We start from the raw sequence: 22,657 nt of genomic DNA on the forward strand, positions 1-22,657 counted from the left end.
TCAATAAAAAATGGGCAAAAGAGGAAAAAAACCGTATTTGTCAGGCATGTCTCTTGGGATTTATCGCTTTTAAAACGGCCTGCATTACGCGCGGTCACGAGCACGTGACCATTTGGCTGTGACGTCAATTTGTTTGCAAACGCGTTTGGCACAGTGAACTGAAATAAAACTGGAACGCTCACTCTGCCGGAAGTTTGAAGCCAAGATGGCAGATCATGAAGCCTTTCTTGTAGGTATGATCCAGGCCTCCACGCGGAAATTTTGTCGGGAATTCTGATTTTTCCTTTGAAGTTTCCGCGCCAGAGGCCTGGATCATACCTACAAGAAAGGCATCATGATCCGCCATCTTGGCTTCACTCATCAATGAGGGAAAGTCATAGAGTGAGCGTTCCAGTTTTATTTGAGTTCACTGGTTTGGCAAAGCTGCAGAAAATATGGAGGTGAATAAGGCAACAAGAAGAGGAGGCAGATATTGTGTAGCTGGGACGCCACAAAAAGTGAGTTGCAAGAATACATCGTACACTCCTGGTATAAAGATGCATCCTTTCCCAAAAGATCCGAAAACACGCCAGAAATGGGTTCAATTTGTTCGAAAACATCGAGTGGATTTCATTGAGCCGACAAAATATTCATCGATGTGTTCTGCGCACTTCGAAGAATCATGTTATTCCCGTCACTTTTCAGATGAATGCTCAACTTATAGAGTCCTCGAACGTGGATCTATTCCGACAAAAGATACATCATTCGTGTTGGATAATAAAACTAATGACATTACGGCGAGAGGAAAAAGGAAGGTATGATTTGAAGGTATTATTTCACAGCGCCCGTATTTGCATAGTCGCGTTTTGCATATTCATATTGCATATCAATGAGCTAGTGCATGATGTATTTTTATAAAGCTTGGTATAATAATATACCTGTAAGGTGTTCGGTAATATGTTTTGTAAGTATATAATATTAATTTTATTTTAATCCTTACTTTTCCAGATCTTACGAGAGGCTACGAAAACCAGCCCTTGCAAAGTGACTAGAAAGGCTACCACGGCAGAGGATGAAAGGACCAAACAAGGGGAAGGGGTTTATATAACCACTGTCGAGGCACAAGGACACAATGAAAAAAGCACAGAAGCTATTAGCCCAGAGCCTAAATCAAAGACAACCCAAACACCTGATGGCTATAAAGAAAAGGAAAACACATATAAGTCAAAGTATTTTCAAAAGTTGTCTGAATGCAAGAATCTTCGACGAAAAGTAAAGAGACTCAGAGGCAAAAAATTGTTAGCAAAAAAGGTACTTCACAGTATGATGGTCTCCTATCTTAATAATTCTGTGCAGAAGGTTTTAACTGGCTTCAAGGAAACTAATATTGGGAAGCGCACTTTAATAACTGTAAATGCTAAGAAGGTTACAGTTAGAGATGAGTATCTGAAAAGTGTAGCATACCATCCCATGAAGCAGATAGTGTAGTTTCCTATCCTAACAGGAAACCTTTTTAAGTACAAAACATATATAAATATTAATTCATTATTCTTTATTTTAAAGAACATCTGGCAATTGCAAGAAAATGTGTCACTTGATGAACCAGATGTTGAAGGCAACCTGGACAGTATGGAACAAACAATCTGTGGTGGACTACAAGAAAGTGATGTAGAAATGGAGTGTGATAGTGATGTAGAAGACAACCTGAATTCAGACATTGATGATGAGGTTTTATCTAGCCAAGATGAATTTACTGAGGATTAGACTGAAGACTTTATACCCAATGAAGAAGAGTTGGCTGATGATGAAAACTTGCTCTCAGATGATGAAGAGTTGCCATCAGATAATGAGGAGTTGCCTGATGGCACACAACATTCAAAGAAAAACATTGAGTAAGTCGAAGGTTTACATTATTAAAACACCAAACTAGAGTCAATCAACCTGAAATTGTAGTGGTCTGAATATGTCCATTTCACATTGTCATGTAGTGTTTGCTTCTTTGTTAGTTACAGTTATCTATATGGCCATATGAGATTACATAGAGAATATTAGATGGTTGCATGGAAGTATGGAATTTATTTCGAGTGTTGAAGAGAGTATTGCTCATTCATGAGTGAGCGCAGCAAACGAGTGAGCAATATTCTCTTCAACACAAGAATATTCTCCTCAACACGAGAGGTCAAATACTCTATATAACACTGATATTTATATAATGAATATAATTATGTAATTTGAATTCCTAGAATCATAAATACCCATACAATTTTTTTTGAATTTTTTAGAGTTCCTGTGGATACACCTATCCATGCTGAGCCTTCATTTATGGTGTTTTATACCATGCTTCTCCAACTTTTCAAAATATTCTGTTTCAAATGCAAGGATGATAATCCAAAAGTAACAATGAGCCAGAATGGAACAATGGTCACAGTTAGCCAGCATTGCCAAAAATGTGGTGAAAATGCATTTGTTTGGAGATCACAACCTTTGGTCCTTGGGAGATATCCTCTTGGTAATGTGTTATTAAGTTATGGGATTTTGGTAGCAGGGGCAACTGTGAAGAAGGTTTTGCTCGTCTTGCGAAACATGGGTCTTCGTGCCTACTCATGGAGAACATTTTTCCTTCACCAGAGAAAATTTTTGTTCCCTGTAACTCTTGCTTACTGGAAAACTTACCAAGAGAATCTCCTCAATGAAGTATGCAAATTAAAAGAAAGTGCATGGGTGGTGATGGGCGCTTTGATTCGATGGGCCATTCAGCCAAATACGGAACTTACACAATGTTCTGCAATGCCCTTTCAAAAATTGTTCACTTTGAAGTTGTACAGGTGAGTTCCCACATTCATGTCTACCAGTTGTGCTAGTTAACTATTCAGTCAGATTTTAACCAGTGAGCATGCATGCCACATATTTGTTTAAACTCTGGCTAACAAATGGGATTATGAGGTCTTGATGTGTACATATTAAACATAGAAAACACAAATGAGAAAAAAAATGGCTGGCAAAAAAATTTTTTGTCAACAATAGTACTGTAGGAACAATCTACTACCAAGTCATGATGTGTGATTTATACCATTTTAATTTACTTTCAGGCCTGCCAATTTTTCTACTGGAAGTCTTAAAATTAATGTGTTTTTATTATAGAATGAATGTAGTCAAATGAAACTGGAGGCAGCAACCAAATGGAGTTGGAAGGAGCAAAGAGGTGCTTTTCATACCTTCAAAATAATGCCCAAGTAAAGATCCCTATCTTTATATCAGATAGACACTCTGGTATCAGCAAGTGGATACGTGAAAAACAACCAAACACTACCCACTTTTATGATATTTGGCATGTCGCCAAGGCAGTCACAAAGCGAGTCCTTAAAGCAAGTAAAAAGAAGGGGTGTGAGATTCTGAAAGACTGGACAAAAGCAATAAAGAACCACCTGTACTGGTGTGTTACCTCCACCAAGCAAGGTTTTGTGGAATTGATCAAACTAAGAGGTTATCATTGATCCAGCATATTTCAGACAGGCACCATGATCACCCCAATGAATTGTTTCCAGAATGCAACCATGGTGAACTGGAAGCAAGAGACTGGATTTTGCCAGGTAAGTTTCCAAACCCCTTTATTCATCATAAGTATTCATTAAAAGTACATATGTTGTAATCATATGGCTCTCAGGTTGATCAGAGAAGCGCAACTATTTCCTCCTTACTGCTGCCTGGTGAATCAGTATTGGATAATGATATAATTAGGGCTAAAAGTGTCTCATCCATTATCCATCAAGTGAATACAATGTAAATTGTCCCTTATGAAATAAACAATTTTGAGGAGACCATATGGTTGATTACAGTAAATTGATTTGATTTGTAGGGCACAGCATTTACCTTGAGTATTTTTTATACTAGGCACAGATGCTTATGACAAATTAAGTGCCATTGTGAACAACACACGCCTAGTAAATGATATCAAGAAAATGTCACCCGACACTCAGACAAGTGCACTTGAGTCATACCATGCTGTGCTGAACTTTTGGCACCCCAAAATGCTCTGTTTTTCATGGATGGGGACAAAATGCAGGTATGCAACATTCAACATTGTTTTACTTGTCCCATAGGGTGTTTTGGAAATACATCATAGATATGCCCCTCCCCTCTCCCATTAAATTTTGAGAAAAAAATTGGTGGCTCAAAAGGAGCTAAAGTATAGCAATTTGTTTTTTTATATAATCGATGGATAGGTGCATAGTACTAATTACCACTGTGTCAGGCAATTTCCATGTCAGTCCGGCATACTTTTTTTCCATCTGAATTGTAAGCCCATGCTGATCTCCATTAATTCAAAAGATTATTTTCTTAGTGGGTGTTATGATCCAACAACACTTACGTACTGTGTGTGAATACACTGAGCTTTTACAATTTGACAACTAGGCAAATTCTAGCGTCACTTCACTTCAATGAAAATGTGCATCGGGAAGTCAAAAGGAAGAAGAATGGTGAAGTCGTTACACGTGTTTGGTGGCCAAAGTTTAAGGCTGGTGAGGCAGTAGTTAGAGATGTGAAAGTTGAGCCAACTTACAGTAGGTGTCATGTTTTCTATTTTAGTAAATGCATAATAGTGTATGCCGCTTAAATTAATGTGGGAAAGTGATTAGGAAAATAGAATTTTATTTTTTCCAGGATACAGCGATAATATAAAGGAGATCTTGTTCACAAGTCCATTAAAAGATATGGAAAAGATTTATCAGAAGGAACAATCTAAAGCCCCAAAGTCACTAACTTCACAGTTTTCAAACAGGTTGTCTCGAGAAAATGCAATTCAGCAACTTGCGACCACCCAAAGTGTGAAAACCCCACTGTTTCCTGCATTAGAAGTTCAAGACCAATTAATCATTGCAGAGAATGAAAGATCTAAGAATATTACTCAAACTTCTAGTGCTACCAGTACTACTGCCAAAAAGAAAAGATTGCCTCATTGTAAAAAATGCAAAAAGCCTATGCTAGGTCATCCACGAAATCGTTGTCCAAATTAAAATATGTTCTATATAACACCAGGGGCTGGTTGTTCAAAGCCCGATGAGAGCTGACATGTTGTATTCAATATTCATGACAGTTGTATTCAATGCATTAAATTACACAGTTCCCTGCCTGCATTGTGCTGGTAGATATCCCTTGTTTTCATGTCTCTGCCCTCTTGGATATTTTGTTCGAAGATAACCATAGATGCAAGCAGGCAAAGGTCTTGTGTTGCTCCAACCCATGTATCCACAAAGCCATCTTATTAGCCAACGATACGCCACAGACCTCAAATATCTAGAAGTTGACAAAAACACATGAATGTTAACAAAAGCACATACATGTATAAGTTGACAAAAACAGCAACAGTTTATATAATACAGTTGTTGAATGAATGTACTGCTAAAAGTAATTTAATTTATGTGCGCTGACTTACTCGTCTTCGGGTACATTTTTCTTCTTACGATAGTGACTTCCATCCATACGAACTAATGACTGCCCAGCTAGAGTTAACACAGCCTTATTTGTGATTGCTAAAAAGTCTTCGTGTTGGGTAATACACTTGATATGCTCTATCGAGCCGTCAAACGCCATTTTCCCCGTCGTATCTACGACTTCCCGGCAACACCTGTACTCGAGAGATCCAACAAGATCTTCTACTTTACATTGGCCACAACTACACCAATCTTTAACATCGACTTTGGTTTCGTATCGTTCAGCAAGAACACGAGGGGAAAGACCATCCAAATCAACTTCGTCATTGCTGGAGCTTGTGCGCTTTTGTTTGTTTGACTGACTAGTAGCCAGTGGTTCATGAGCATAAGGTTCATACTGCCCATAAACCACACCACATAGCTCTTCTGAGTCGCTAGAAGATTCTTTTGAACTTGAAGAGTCGTTGTCATTAGAAGAACTTGACATTTTGCCTTTTTTATTTCAGGTTTGACACAATACTTTGTCTATTATTTACATGAACATGCAAACAAATTTACGTCACATATCGCACGTGGCCGAAAGGCTCGTCCCCATGCCCCGGGCCAAATTTTCCCATAAAAATCGAAATTTTATGATAGGTTTTTGCTCTAAAAAAGGTCAAGGGAAACCAAAACCCTTTCGAACAAGGTGTTTTCATATTATAACAAGGTCTAGCTATAATATTATGAGAAAAAAAAATTCGTGTCAGTTCACCTTTAATATTCTGTATACGTAAATCATACTATGAAGCCCGGTCATCAAACGCATGCAGTACTGAAATCATTTTGCCGGTGTACAGGAGGTATAGCATTTATTAAACAGAGATGAAAAGGACGGTGTTATTTTGAAATTTTGAAACAATTGGGATGCTTATATTGCTTAACGTGCAGGCATAATTTACAGAATATTGACATAGTCTATTCATTACGAAACGACTGAATGTATATATATAAAGCGCTGGACCAGGCATATTACGATCGATTTACAAATATATAAATATAGAGGCATTCCATTATATATAATTATAATATAAATACGCCGCGGTTGAAATTGGGACTAAATAAACTAAACTAAAACTAAAAATAGAATTCAATAATGGAAATATCCCGGCGAACGTAATTTGAGTACTTTTGAGTATGATTTCTTCAAGCTATAGTGCTTTGATATAGTAAATTTGTACAATGTACTATCTACAATCCCAACTCTTTAATTCGCATCTAACTATAGAACAATTTTTTATTGAAAATTCAATGAACTTTAACCCTGAAAAAGTAAGCATACAAATTTTACCATATAAGCTACCTTGTGTGCATATGGTGCTGTATTGAGCAATTGTATTAATTGTTAGCAATAAAACCTCCGTTTGTCACGTTTGGTTCGGGGTTATGTTTAACCTGCTTCTTTAGATTTTTTTGGCAAAAGTTAAAATCCTGTATGTCGCGACAGACGTCAGGTTGCCTATAGGTATTGGAAGGGCACTGAAACTTCGCACTATCCTTGGACCCCTAGTTTAATAAGTTTTTTTTATTTGCATTGATGGCTTACGGACCGAACCTAAATTCACGGGGTGTTTCTACAAACGTCCAAAATTTAAATTGTTAATAGTTGAGCATGAACAAAATGGCCTAACCTTGACGTTTGATTAATGACCTTGCGTCTCTTTCACGTTCCTGCATTTTTTTACAATTATTACTGACGTTTCCATGTAGTGACGTTTGAATGAGGATTGTTGTCGGAATATCATTACTTTCTTCTGAGCATGGTTATTTCACTAATATCTACACTCAAAGGAACCTTCACTGGGTTGGCTAACTAATTACATGGATATATTAATACACCCATCCCCCCCACACCACCAATTATCAATGTTGGGGATAGGCCTGTTTACCGTTAGGTATGATCATGTGGAATAATGATTAGCAGTATGGCAACTCTTCTAGCAAAACTGATCCTGAAGTTTGTATTTTCACTCAAAATTTAAAGCTGAGAAACTTCTGCTTTAATAGTTGATTGTTCATGATCAACTTCATTCAATGTCTCTGTATTCAGATTGTGTAAAATTGTACTGTACATGGAAATACAAGAAGACTCATGACTTATTTTATTTATTTATAATTTCATAATACTTTTCTTATATAAGGTTTGCCATTTCTGTTTGGTATCAATGTACAATCAAAGCCATACATATTGGTTACTGAATTTTATGGAATTGGTGGACAGTGTGCTAATAATGATATAGCTGTATATTATGGACTTGCATGCAAAACACTCTCACCTTTGAAACTGTAACTGTTACAATCACTTTCTCCGTCTGTGTCGGATGAAGACGTTGAAGAATCTTTCTTCAAACTTCTCTTCAGCTGGCGAGATTGTTTTAAAGCCATATGTCTACGGAATGTTGTTTCCGAAACGTTTTGTTCGCAGTGGTCGCAAAACACGTAACTGTTCGCCTTATCCATATCGTATTATAACTGCCACGCACTTTGGCCAAATTTATATAAACTTGTATATCAATCACTTCCGCACTTTATAATTATACTAATGAGCGAATTTGCACAATAAGAAGTCTTTCTTATTTCTTGTATATTGTCCGACAGTGTCTCGAAGTGCTTAAATTCAGGTGAAATAAAGGCGCATTATAGCATTACGTTACTCGATAATAACAAACGTATCAGATATCATCATGTTTATTTGTTACCATATAATTGTTGCAATAACAATATATTTAATCCTATTAAATTGCCGTCCTAACGGAATTAAAGTAGGTGTCAGGTTTTGTCTTCATTTAAAATCAAATTAAAGGTGATTAAATGCTATCTCTGCCTTTAATCAACATTTAAACAACTGGTTAAAGTTTATTAAACTATACGCGCACTAATGTCGGCTTTAACCCACTTTAAAATGCTCACTAAATGCAATTAAATCTATCGGTTTCCAAAAGAGATGTTTTATTCAAAATAAATGCGATTAAATGTAACTTTTTCTTTAATCACCTTTAGTCGGCTTATTAAAAGTTATAGATACGCATTTAATACCTTTAGTATTTTTGCTAAAGCTAATTAATGGCACGCTTTTCGTCCTGTGATAGTTAAAAAGGCCCTGGATAATTCAATTTTGGAAGGACCATAATGAATAACGGTATAATTATTAAAAAAAAACATATTCATTCATTTGGAGCTTTGGCGTTAAAACAAATGTTGGCTATACATTCATCTTTACATTTAGTAACGACCCTTCTGTTTTGAACTGGAATGAATTAGGGCGAACGCAATTGTTTGTCTCGGTAACCTACTGGTTTTTAGTGGTTTAATGTTCTAAGACTTTTGATATGAATCTCCCTATTGCAATATTCTATTCCTTCGTTTTTTCTAACCAAGTATTTACAAGTTTACTTTGCTTTTTCAGATATATTAACAAACAGTTGCTGTTACAAGGCGAGCTCAAGTTTCCACTTCGGCTCGCAGATCGCGCATTTGGATACAAATATTTATTGCTGGATAAGAAGGGTGAAGGTACCTACGAAGAGTTAGTCGAATTCACATGGTTTGGCATTACCAACCGATGCCTTGTTATTGGCAAAAAATATGCTGCAGAGAACAGTAAGTGTTTTAATGTTTAGTGCCACACGTTCCTAAGAATTTAGCTGACTGTTTACATTATTTTTCGATTTTAAAGCTTTTTGGAGCGTTTTTTTTTACTCGCAAAAACTCTTGGTAGTTTTTGTATTCAGCCTAAAATAGTCTGTATTTTATTAAAGTACGCCGGTTTTAAGTTTGATATGTTAGTGTATCAAGCAATACTTGACACCCTTTAAAGTTTTTCATCAATTCTGTTTAAAGTAATTTGGATTGGAAAATACTGTAACCATGGTGCCGGGCGCGGGACGCGTATTCAGATTTTAAATATTATAAGACGAAACATCACGACATCAAATACATTGGGAGGCAAAAGTTTGAGTCCAGTGACTGTATTTCATTGTTTTAGAAAATATATTAATATTCTACAGAAAATCTTACCGATAAGTGAACTACAAAAAAGTAAATGAGTAAACAGAAAAATACATACTGTACAACAACTATGAGATGTTATGATATTCATTTTACGTATTTTAATGTGCAAACATGCATTACATGTCAATGCTTAGTGTCCTTCTTTTTTCCTCTTGAAATGACCTTTATTCTTGCTGGCATAGACTCCATTGGTTTTTTAATGTCGCATGTTCAATACCTTGCCAGCATTCGTTGACCACTTGCCTCAAGTCATCCTGGCTTGCGGGTCTGTGCCTCGCCCTTTTCCGGTTAAAACGGTCCTAAAAGTGCTCCATAGGTTTTGGATCTAGGATTTGAGGTGGAAAGCCATGAGAACGAGATCACCAAAAAGAGTTCGCTTCTAAAAGATTTGTGGCACATAAAAGATGTGCATGTGCTTCGGGGGATTGTCATTTAGTTAGACGCGCGATCATCTTTGTACCAGATGAAATTCCATGTTCTTGAAGAATTGGATTATACTTTTCTTTAATTAGGATCCTATTATATCTTTCAATATTGCCAAACCGAGCATGACCGAAGCAGCTAAAAGTTTGCTTGAGTAGGATTTAGTTCCTTCGAACCTCTCCGGGGTTAGTTGCATACCACCTTTTGCAATTCTCACTTTTTCTGCGATCTTACGAGGAAAGAATCCTTCAACACTATTTGTCCTGGTTCACCATCACTTTGCTCTTTTTCCCAACTATCTTAGGCAGTGTAAAGGAGTAAGAACTTTATTTTGTTATAACTTAGATCATTAGGACCAAGACAGTGTGCAATTAATATGGTTTACAGTACTGAAACACTAGCACGCATGTCTTAACTCGAATACCCTGCCATGATTTTATGCTGGAATTCTACAACGACTGGACTCAAACTTTTGCCTCCTACTGTATATTTTTTACTTTTAAATTGTCGAAACTGTCTTTTATGCCTTTACTAAAAGCACTATATGCTGGGCGATATTTATAATCTGAATTGGAAAAAGTAGTCGTTTTAACAGGTGAGTATATGACCTGTCCTAAACACGGATTGACACGGATTCACAGAATCATAAAAACTTTTATTCTTTACAGTTGTAATATCATCCGGCAACCAAGCAGACAAGCACCTAATTACGCATGCATATTTAATTCCCATACGTGACTTTTGACTGAAACTTACCTCGGGTGTTAAGTGGTGTGGCTCAGGCATATGCATAAATATTCCACACAGATTTTTGGGACTTATATCAACTCCCTCAACATTACACAACTCCATACTCTTTATTTTTTGGGACCATAAAAGCGTACTCATCTTCATAGTCTACACGATTCGTTCCTTTACCTACATTTTCAGGACCTTTTCCAAAATTCCTATCTTTCATTCCTGACTGTGAATCTCCCTTTATTCCACACACTGCCGCAAAATGACCAACGCTCTGACACTTTCTGCAGGTAGCTGATTTTGCAGAACAGTTTTTGTCACGGGAAAAGTGTCCCTCGCGACCACAACGAATTAAGTAAACACTTAGCCTTAGGTCCCGAAGGATTACCATTTTGAACACCAAATCTTTTCCTCACTCGAATGCGATTCACGTGCCCAGTAGTGGGGAACTCCATAGTCTTCGCCTGAATGTCAACCGCTTCCATTGCTCGTGCGATTTGTTGTACATCTTCTAGCTTCAAATCTTTACTCTTCCTACAGTTTTCTTCTCCATCCAGATGACCGACACCTATTAATTACTTGGCCTCGGATCTGCTTACCAAAATGTTCTCCAAAACTCAGCTTGATGCCTCAGCGTGATCACAAATTGGTCAACAGTTTCCCTCTCTTCTTGTTCCATCTGACGGAAAACATGCCTTTCATATGGCACGCATGCTTTTGGGGGAAAATAATCGTCCAATAATTTCATAGCGACTTCGTACTCGTCCATTTTGCTACCGCTACTGACATCGGAGACGTATAACGCTTCAAAAATTTCCTGAACATCCACACCAGCACAGTGCAGAAGTAAGGCCTTCTTTTGCTTTTTATCTTTAATTCCCTTTCCATTAACAAAAAACTGAAAGGTTTTTCGCCATCTTTTCCACCTTGGAGTTATACTCGTGATATCGCCTTTACAATCAAAAGCTTGCATGTCGATTTCGACATTTATCGGCATTTACTGCTTTTTAAGATAAAATGTTCACAAAATATAACAGTTCAGACTTTAACGTTCTTCCTCGTTGCCAAGTGTAGTGTACCTTACAAAAAAAACACATGCAAACCATTTGTGTTTCTCATGTGATTCACATGTGTATACATGTGATCATATGTGGTTCACATGTGATCATATGTGATTCACATGTGAATATACGTGGTTATTATGGGGTCTACATTTGAACCACATGTGATGCGCATGTGTTTACATGGGGAATATCTGTCAACACATATGGTTCATATGTGATCACAATTCACAAGTGCTTCACATGTGAAAATATACTTACATATGCGGCTCACATGTAAATGTTATCATGGATATCATAAATAGTTAAAAGACTTATTCTAAAAGAAATATAGTGATTTTTTTAACCAATAATAGTGACTTTATAATCCATGGTAATATGTATATATAACGTATTTGTTAATCGACATCGTAGACAACCCAGAAGATGTCTTGTGGATTCATTGGATTGTCTGTATATGCCGACATATAAGGTTATATATATATATCAAAATTCTGCTGCTTATTAAATGCTATAGTTTATAATAAAATAATAAGATATTTGGCTATGAGCGAATAGTAAACTCGGCCTCGTAATAATACATTCGTCCTAATATTTATAAGTCTGAGACCAATTTCCGACCGGAGTAATAACCCAACGACCGACAAAGTGACATCACATTCCGCGAAAACCCGGGAACCGGCTTTTTTTTTTTACAACGTCATTTTTGATAAAAGACACAAAAGGATAATCTTTGTCACTCTCCTATGATACGATTCGAAATGAAATAGGTGCTTGTTCATCGGATTGAATCAAATAAGACAAGCATCTTAAAGAAAAAATATATTTTTTAAAGACAAAAATGTGCATTCTAAAAGATCCCGATTCCCGAGAAGTAACGTATGGTTTTGTTTGGATACTCAAAGATGAATTTCCCAAAGACGGCATGGAAATCGTATTTGGAAACGTTTTGGCAGAAAGTGGTAAGCATCTCAGTAACACTTTACAGCAGGTTCATGTTATTGCTCGATATTCTGGTTTACGTATATTGTCGTGAAAATGTGTCAAATGTCATGTTTGTGTTGTGTGTGTATTTTATATTCATATAGTTATATTCATTTATGTGGAAATAGAGTAACTTGAAAACAGGGGAAATAATGCGCGCAAACAAACGCACGTCCAACCACGAAGAAGGAAACCGCCTGTCCCACACGCTAACGCAAACGGATGGAAGAATGGGGGCAGTGCGGTTAGAGAGTTAACCGCGTTGCGGGAAAAAAACATCCTGGGACGTGCATAAATTGCGCAAAGGAAATTGATGTCAAAATGGAATAATATCCCCTATAGCTTTAGTATAAATATATGTAGAATTGTAAACTTTAAGTTAGTGTTATTAGGAGAGTTGTATTGTGTGGTGTGTTGTCACCGTAACGTCAGAGTGAGTGTGTCCTTCTTAAGCGTGCCGTCTTAAGAGTATTGTGTCATCGACGTGCACTAAGTGTGTACAAAATATACCTGTACATAGAGTGTTAATAAAAGTTAAAAATACAGTCCCCGAGTTGTGGTATTCGTTGAATCTGGTGCCAGCAGCAGCGTAACTTGCAGAGAGGCGAAGTTGCGCGACACGTGGTCCTTCGAGCCGGATTACAAGCAGATTCAAGAATTCAGCAGAAATCGAGTATCGAAGTGTAGCTATGTCAGGTATATCGAGAAAACGGGCAGAGAGAGGCGGGCATCGAGCCTATGTCACCAGGAGTTTGGCACGGGCCAAAACTCTAGTAGAAGAAGTCACAGGAGAAAGTGTGTTGGAGCTTAATACGTTGAAGCTCAGCTTATCAGATAAGAGAGAAACAATAAAGAAGCTAGATGAGCAAATTTTAGGACTCATTGAAGATGACGGAGACGTCGAAGCGGAAATAGAGTCAGCGTCGAAAACGTCCGACGAGATATACGACGGGTTAGCGGCGATTGAAATGGCCATAAAAAGGGTCGAATTATCGAATCGGCAAGCCGGGTCGCAACAAGAAACATCGAGGGCCAAGGCTAGCGCTCAAGCGCGGGTAAAGCTTCCTAAACTCGAAGTTCGGAAGTTCTCGGGAAAAGTACAAGAATGGCCAGAGTTCTGGGACGCCTTCAGCAGCGCCATTCACGAAAACGAATCCTTGTCGGACGTAGACAAGTTCACTTATCTGCGAGGGTTGCTCCAGGAGCCTGCAAAATCGGCGATTGCAGGGTTTGCGTTGACGTCCATAAACTACGAAGCGGCCGTAAAACTTCTCGAGCGACGATTCGGTAATAAGACAATCGTACAGCGGGCGTACATCAACGATTTGCTAAATTTGAAGCCAGTGTTCAATGGGAACGACACAGAACGTTTGCGCAAGTTTTTCGACGTAGTTGAAACCAATTATCGGGGGTTAGAGGCGCTCGGTGTCAAAGAGGAAGTCTACTCGGAGATCGTAGTACCGTCGATCCTAAATAAGCTTCCAGAGGTCGTTCGACTGACAATAACGAGGGGTGAGAAGTATATGGAATGGACAATGAACGACGTGGTCAAAGCATTGTTGGCAGAGATAGAATTGCGTGAGTGCCATGATTTAACCAGCCAGACAACCAACCAAAAGGGAGAATATCAGGGGCGACGCCGTCTACCGGGAACAATTAACACGTTGTTAACAAAGAAACAAGGACTTTTCTGTGCTTATTGCACTGGAAATCACAAGAGCGAGGAATGTAGAAAGGTCACGGACAGAAAGGAGAAGTTAGAACTATTACGTAAGTTTAATAGATGTTTTAAATGTATAAATAAGGGTCATGTAGCTAAAAATTGTCGTGCACGTAATAGTACTTGTCATGTATGTGGCGGCCCGCACCATGTTTCGATCTGTGAGAAAGAGTGTGAGGGAGGTAGTGGCAACCAGAGTAAGGAAGACGAGAAAAGCAGGGAAGAGCATGCAGACCAGGCAGTGGCCATAAAAGCCTTCATGTAGGTACAAGTTGTAGAGTTGCCTACAAACAGCGCAAGGTATCTTGAAGGGTGAAAGAGAGAAAAGAGTGAGAGTGCTTTTTGACTCAGGTAGCCAGAAATCTTTTGTAACATCCAGGGCAATGAATGACGCAAAGTTGCGTGTGATTAGAAATGAATGGCTTGCGATTAATACGTTTGGTACGGCGGCGGACAAAGGGAAGTCAAGGAAGGTTGTTGATTTTGAAATTGTGTCGAAACGTGGCGATCGGAAGTTGCGGGTAGAGGCGTTGGTTGTGCCGGAGATCTCGCGAATTAGGAACGAGCATCTTGAGGTTGTTAAGGGTCAGTATCCACATTTGCAAGGTTTGTGGTTGTCGGATGTTTGTAAAACGGGTGAGATGTTAGAGATTGATGTGTTGATTGGGGCAGACAATCTTTGGGCCTTTCAAAGTGGGAAAGTTTTGAAAGGTGGTGATGATGAGCCAGTTGCTGTTGATACGATGTTAGGTTGGGTGATTAGTGGTCCACTGCTTGGGAGCTCAGAAAATGAAATAGCTAACGTTAATCTTGTTTCACAGGGCGGAGAACAAAACGAGTTAAGTTCAATAGGAGCGGATATAGAAAACTATGGGATTTAGATACCTTAGGGGTTAAGGAATGTGATGACGTGCATGAAGCGTTACTCGACAAGATAACATTTAACGGATCAAAATATTCGGTTAAGTTGCCGTGGAAACAAGGTCACGATCATTTGCCATCCAATTATTCGAACAGTTTGGCTCGCATGAAGGGACAGATAAAACGACTTACATCTGAACCAAGTTTGCTAAGAGAATACGATGCGATAATAAAAGAGCAGGAAACCCTAGGTATAATTGAGAGGGTGGGGGAACTGGAAACAAAGGAAAGAGTGCATTATTTACCCCATCAAGCGGTTGTACGTAGGGACGCAAAAACCACAAAATTACGTATTGTTTACGATGCGTCGTCAAAGGAGGGTAAGAAGGGAACATCCTCAATGATTGTCTTCATGTGGGCCCTTCACTGACGCCATTGTTATTTGATATTTTACTAAGGTTTAGAGAAAACCCAGTAGTGTTAATCGGTGATATAGAAAAAGCATTTTTGAATGTAGAAGTAGCACAAGAGGACCGGGATTATTTGAGATTTTTGTGGGTAAGAGATGCTGTAGGAGGTAATTTAGAAATTTTAGTATACAGGTTTTGCAGAGTAGTTTTCGGGTTAAATGCATCCCCATTTTTGTTAAACGCGACCCTTAGACATCATATTGAACAGTTTAATGAGAGCGATCCAATCTTTGTTCAGAAACTCAAGGACGGTTTCTACGTAGATGATCTAGTTTCAGGAGGTAGAGTAACTGAAGAAGTTAGAGATTTGTATGAAAAAGCCAAAAATCGAATGGCTATGGGGGGATTCAAACTGCGCAAATGGATGACGAATGACGCAGCACTGCGAGAGCATATAGGCAAAAACGAGAGCCAGGCTAAGAAGGATAAGGTCACAAGGTTAGACGACATTGAGACGTATGCGCAGGCAAGCTTAGGAATTGCGCAAGATGGAAATAATGATAAAGTATTAGGGATCAATTGGGATTACGAAAAGGATATTATTATGTTTGATTTTTTGAAATTAGTAGAGAGTTTCAAGGAAGAGAAATTCACAAAAAGAAATTACTAAGTGCGTTGGCCAAGATATTCGACCCGCTAGGCTTGGTTAGTTGCGTAGTTGTTTTGATGAAGATCCTATTTCAGAAGTTGTGTGTCGACAACTTAGGCTGGGATGAGGAATTAGTTGAGCAAAACTCAAGGGAATATTTAAACTGGATTGAGGATTTGGAAAGAGTAAAATCGATTACGTTAGATAGATGCGTTTACAATAATATAAATGGCGAATTCAGTCGTGTGAACTGCATGGATTTGGCGACGCAAGCGAGAAAGCTTATTGCGCCGTAGTTTATTTTGTGTGCCATACATCAACAGGAGTTTATGTCCAGTTGTTGACAGCAAAAACCAGAGTTGCACCGCTTAAGACTCTTACAATACCGCGACTTGAACTTATGTCAGCACTGATGTTAGCTAAATTGGTAGATTCCGTAAAGAAGGCTCTTGCGACGCAAGTTAAGTTTACTAACGTTAGATATTGGTTAGATAGCATAACGGCCTTATATTGGATCCAAAATCATGGCGAATGGAAACAATTTGTACGCCATAGGGTAAATCAAATTCTAAATCTGAGCGATAAGGGGAATTGGAGCCACTGCCCGGGGCTGGAAAATCCCGCAGATTTAGGAAGTAGGGGAGTATTAGCATCTAAGTTGCAAAACGATTCATTGTGGTGGACTGGGCCACAATGGCTGAGCAGCGGGGAAGTGCATGGCCAGAAAAGGGGAAAATTATTGCCACAGAAGGTAGTAAGGCAGAGGAGAAGAAAGCAACTGTGCTAGTTGCGAATACGAAGAAAGTTGCATCAGTAGGCAACATAGTTAATATAGAAAGATATAGTTCTCTAGAGAGATTAGTACGTGTGACTGCATGGGTGCAACGATTTGTACGGAAATTGATTGCGAAAACAAAGGGGAAAGAAGAGTTTGCAAAATCAGATTATTTGAAACGTGAAGAATTAGTAGCAGCAGAAAGACTTTGGGTAAAAGCCTCGCAAGTAGAGTTGAGAGAAGATGAAAAATATAAGCAGTTAGAAAGGCAGCTTAGGTTAGTTGAGGAAGAAGGAATAGTGAAATGTCGAGGAAGATTTGCAGAGTCAGACTTAAGCGAAGACGCCAAATACCCAATGTTATTACCAAAGGAAGGTAGATTGACGGAGTTAGTAATTATTAACTGCCATAATAAGATACATCACAGTGGGGTAAGGGCAACGTTAGCGGAAATACGATCACGTTATTGGATTCCCAAGGGTAGGCAAAGGGTTAAAAGTATCATAAACAAATGTACGGTGTGTAAGAAATTAGAGGGAAAGCCTTATAGCGCACCAAAGGAAGCTGATCTTCCGGAATTCAGAGTAAAAGAAAGCGAACCATTTTCAAAAACTGGGATAGATTTCGCCGGACCATTGTTTGTCAAAAATGCGACCAACGGAACCGATAAGGTTTACATTGCCTTATTTTCATGTTGTGTGAGTAGAGCATTACATTTAGACTTAGTGAGAGATTTGTCAACACAAGAATTTTTGCGGTGTTTGAGACGATTTTCAGCTCGCAGAGGAACTCCGGCACTGATAGTAACCGACAATGCGAAAACATTTAAAGCCTCCGCCAAAGCCGTGAAAAAACTATATAAGTGCGAGACCTTGCAGGGTTTCTTAGGAGTCAATAGGATTGAGTGGAAATTTAACTTAGAACGAGCTCCCTGGTGGGGTGGATTTTTCGAACGGATGGTGCAGTCGGTAAAAAGATGTTTGAGGAAGGTGCTGGGGAGTGCGAGACTGACCTTTGATGAGTTGTTGACGATGTTAGTGGAAGTTGAGGGGCGCTCAACTCTAGGGCCACTAACATATGCTTATGACGAAGTTGGTAGTGAACCATTGACACCATCTCATTTGTTGGTTGGTAGGAGACTGAAGTCAATGCCGGACGGTGTGGTTGGTGAGGAGTCGGACGAGGAATACTGTAGTAAACGGTTTAGGTATTTGTGTAGAAAAAAGCAGCATTTTTGGAATAGGTGGCGTAAGGAATATCTTACTGATCTTAGAGAATTCCATCGTGGAAATCAAGAAGATAGTAAGAGGGGGTAAAAAGGGAGATGTTGTGGTTGTATTTGAGGATAATGTGAAGAGAGGAAATTGGAAGACGGCTGTTGTTGAAGAGTTGATTGTTGGAAGAGATGAGGTGATCAGGGGTGCAAGGGTTAGGTTGATACGCAACGGTAAAGAGGTCATTCTTTCTCGCCCTGTCCGGAAACTCTATCCAATCGAAGTTAATCATAGCCAGGAAGCAGAGAAGCAAAATAAGAAAGATAGATTAGAAAAGGGAAACAAAGCGAATGCTGAAAGTGTGAGGCGAGAAGGGAGACCAAAAAGAGCAGCAGCATTAGATTCAGAGTGGAGAACGAGAAACATGATTAATTGACTAGCTGCGCTAGTCAAGGCGGGGAGTGTGTCGTGAAAATGTGTCAAATGTCATGTTTGTGTTGTGTGTGTATTTTATATTCATATAGTTATATTCATTTATGTGGAAATAGAGTAACTTGAAAACAGGGGAAATAATGCGCGCAAACAAACGCACGTCCAACCACGAAGAAGAAAACCGCCTGTCCCACACGCTAACGCAAACGGATGGAAGAATGGGGGCAGTGCGGTTAGAGAGTTAACCGCGTTGCGGGAAAAAAACATCCTGGGACGTGCATAAATTGCGCAAAGGAAATTGATGTCAAAATGGAATAATATCCCCTATAGCTTTAGTATAAATATATGTAGAATTGTAAACTTTAAGTTAGTGTTATTAGGAGAGTTGTATTGTGTGGTGTGTTGTCACCGTAACGTCAGAGTGAGTGTGTCCTTCTTAAGCGTGCCGTCTTAAGAGTATTGTGTCATCGACGTGCACTAAGTGTGTACAAAATATACCTGTACATAGAGTGTTAATAAAAGTTAAAAATACAGTCCCCGAGTTGTGGTATTCGTTGAATCTGGTGCCAGCAGCAGCGTAACTTGCAGAGAGGCGAAGTTGCGCGACATATATGACCTTTCCCAAACACGGATTGATACGGATTCACAGAAAAGCTTTTATTCTTTATACAATTATAACATCATCCGGCAAGCAAGCAAACAAGCACCTTATTATACGCATGCATATTTGTACCCGTACATGCCTGATTAAATATTCAATATACTATATATACCACAGTGAAGTTACTGGACTGGCTTTGTCAATTTAGTCCTTATATTAATTTTCCAACATTGCTTCTCCGAGGTTTCGGAGGTCTCCTACTTCAACTTTAGGACAATGTTGATATGCGTCGGCTGCCAAATGCTTCCCACAGGTCTCCAGCCATACTAGATTTTTTATCAGTATTTGCGCTTTCGGGCATCCAAAACACTCCAAATTGATGGAGGGAATGTTCAGGTTTGCGAGGAGATCCTTCTCGTATCAAACATATTGTTTACAAAAGGTAATTTGTGAGCGCTACGGTGTGCGCTACTCCCACGCGTGATGATGTGCGCACAAGCATTTGTTTACACACATTGTCAGTTGATGACTTTGTTCAAACGCGTTTATGCATACATTACTGGTAATAGGTTTTAATGACAGGACGAACCTGAACATGTTCCCCTCCAAACAAAGAGTAGCTTGCACATAAATATCGCACATCGAACAAAAATTGCCCGAGAAAACACAGCAATGGAGTGCTTACATGGAGTGCCTGCGACCGCAATCTCTACCAAGAAAGGAAAGTTTTGGGTTTGTAACAAGAACAACCCTAAATGTTGTGAATTCTTTTGCCCTGAACAAGATCGTTCGCTCTTTGATACGGCTATGATGATGTGGAGGGCGAATGGCGCGATTCATCCGCTGTGTGACACAACCAAAGACCGACCAAGATGAAAGTTGTGAAGGATCTAAGTAAACGTAACTTTGGGAGACCGTTCTTTGTTTGCTGCGATCATAAAAATCCGTGTAACTTTTGGCAATGGGGTGACAGATTAGAGCTCCCGAAACCGAAGTGTCAGCACGGGATAAACTGCTGTGTGGGGGTTGAACGCCGGAAATAGTTGTATTAAAACAGATATAGATTTGCGTTTTTAACATTTATTCATCTAACGATTAATTACAGCAATAAATTGTAATACATCAAAATCTCATTTCGTATCCCTTTTTAGTGCAAAGTTTGAGAAACTTTGCAGTATTGTGATGAGTGGCGAAAATTCAAACGAGTCAGTCAGACAGTCAGTCATAGTGTAAACTTTACGGGGGTAGGTTGATTTATGCGTATAGTAACTTTTTGTATATGATCAGTAATTTAAGGTTTTTAAATCAGTTTAACTTGCTTTATTTATTAATGCACTATACCCTTTTGCAAAGTTCACCAAATATTGAGGGATTTTGGCGGTTACTATAAATTTTGAAGCATTGCTTTTCCGCGGTTTGGGTTTTGTTTTAAAGGGATTTGCACAGAATTACCCCCCGGAACACCCGATTCTTTCTTACACGTCGCAACTGCGCATGTGCCGTCGAGACTTGAACATTATTCACGATGTAAAGAAACGAGGAGCGACGAGCATTGCTTCAAAACATTCCGGGCGTAAAAATCGAGCAATTCTTTGAGAATCTGCGCACTTTATCAACTTATGTTATGAATTACGAGCATTCAATTCAACACAAATATAATTTGGAAGGTTTATTCCATAAATAAAGCTAAAGGTTAGGAAGAAACGACGCTGTGTTGTTTATGTATTGATAGACTCTTACACGAATGTATATTATGTCGATAGCAAGTCGATACCTGATATTCTGCATACAGTACATAAATGATACTATACAAAACGGACATTTTGTGCATTAATCAAATCATTTTGGCGGTATACAGTATTGATTATAAGTATATTGTTTTGTATCGATTTACGCGTCGAAGTATCCACATCATATACATAATATGTTCCGCGGTTTATTTACATTATTTACAACGCAACTATTTTGGCTATTCTTATGAAGTGACGGAAAATTGTAGCCATCATATAAATGTAGTGAAGTAGTCACAGTTGTTTGACGAAGAAAAGAGACTACACTGAGAAATCGCGCCCAGTTTGGCCGGTTTACATGGGCAACTAAAATTAGCTATAATTTAATAGTGACAGTATCCGCGGCTAACGTAATTTGAGTACTTTGAGTAATTTCCTTTTGATTAATGTTTAACCTAGTTCGTTATATCTTACTGGCATAAGTCAAAATGTCTATGTTGGTACAAACGTCTGGTTGCTTAGGTATTACAGGGCATGAAAACTTTGCACTATCCTTGGATCCCTAGTTGTTCGTTTGCCATGGATTCGTCAACAAACGCTCTATTAGTAAACCTTTTAAATCGCTTTCTTATTTTACTATTCATCTTCAAACTTGTATTCGTTCAAAAGTCTTTTGATAAGAAACTTTCTCTTATCAATAGCAGCTTCTATTGCTTCTTCTGGATCAAAATCATCGTTTTCAACAAATGCATCTTTTGTGTTCATTATTTTCTTATGTATCGGGTCTTCTTTAGTTGTCTCATCCACAAAAGGCGCTCCATATAAATATTTTCTAATTCTTTCTGAAGGTTAGGCATGATGTTCGAGAAAGCTTTCCCTTTGGCAGAGTGCTCATCAAAACCACTGTTTACAAGGCTTTCTTGCATTTCTTCGAAAGCTCTATACTTCTTTGCATTGCTCTTCTATAAGCGGCATCCACGGGTCATTTTTTTCTTCAGATTCTGAGTCAGTCGTCGTCGCCGAACTTTCAGACTGCTGACTGGAAGTGGTCGAGACATCCTCTCGGAAATCTCCACCTTCGCTGTCATAGTCTGTTTGAGACATGTTTCTTTCTTGCTCTCGTAGTGGACAATACTCCCGTTCGTGTCTGCGCTGATTGTAACTGCGGCTGAAGTATCTTCCGCAAAATTGGCAGCTCATCCCTTAGCACTAGCAGTGTGGAAATGCCTTGTTATCGAGCAGCAATGCAGTTTTATGAACAGATGAGCAACTGCTCATGAGCAGTTATGAGCATGTGCTTATAGGCCCGTTTGGGCCCTATATGGCCTTATATGGCACTATTAGGCCCGATGGCCCGATTGCTGACTGGGCGTCCCAACCCGCGAATATGGACAAATATTCCATTAAACATCTACGCGGTACTTTAATTTCGTAGTCCAGTACATGCACACAAACTAAAATGTTAACCATCCCTTATGTACTTTCTTCGTTTTCCCCGAGGTAGAGGTTCTTCGTTTACGACTAGGCTGCACATGCTTTAATTTTGCAGTGCTTAAGTAAACATTAAAGTTTCTCTCCATCTCTTCTTGGCGCTCTAA

At 38.9% G+C, this 22,657-nt stretch overlaps 2 protein-coding genes across 2 annotated transcripts in view; both read left to right on the plus strand.

Moving 5' to 3' along the window:
- Positions 1-10,205, plus strand: part of LOC114541491 — a 41,603-nt gene extending 31,398 nt beyond the window's left edge. Inside the window, exons 8-9 of the mRNA XM_028561407.1 lie at positions 8,857-9,050; positions 10,189-10,205. Of these exons, the coding sequence (XP_028417208.1) occupies positions 8,857-9,050; positions 10,189-10,205 (211 nt within the window). The remainder of the gene's footprint in view (positions 1-8,856; positions 9,051-10,188) is intronic.
- A 3,151-nt stretch (positions 10,206-13,356) lies between these two features.
- Positions 13,357-15,268, plus strand: LOC114541492. The gene is made up of 2 exons (XM_028561408.1): positions 13,357-14,648; positions 14,767-15,268. The coding sequence occupies exons 1-2, from the start codon at positions 13,357-13,359 to the stop codon at positions 15,266-15,268; spliced, it is 1,794 nt and encodes a 597-aa protein (XP_028417209.1).
- Positions 15,269-22,657: the final 7,389 nt, after the last annotated feature.

Source organism: Dendronephthya gigantea, unplaced genomic scaffold (genome assembly GCF_004324835.1).
Source record: "Dendronephthya gigantea isolate DGI-Jeju-01 unplaced genomic scaffold, DenGig_1.0 000295F, whole genome shotgun sequence".
Lineage (NCBI taxonomy): Eukaryota > Metazoa > Cnidaria > Anthozoa > Malacalcyonacea > Nephtheidae > Dendronephthya > Dendronephthya gigantea.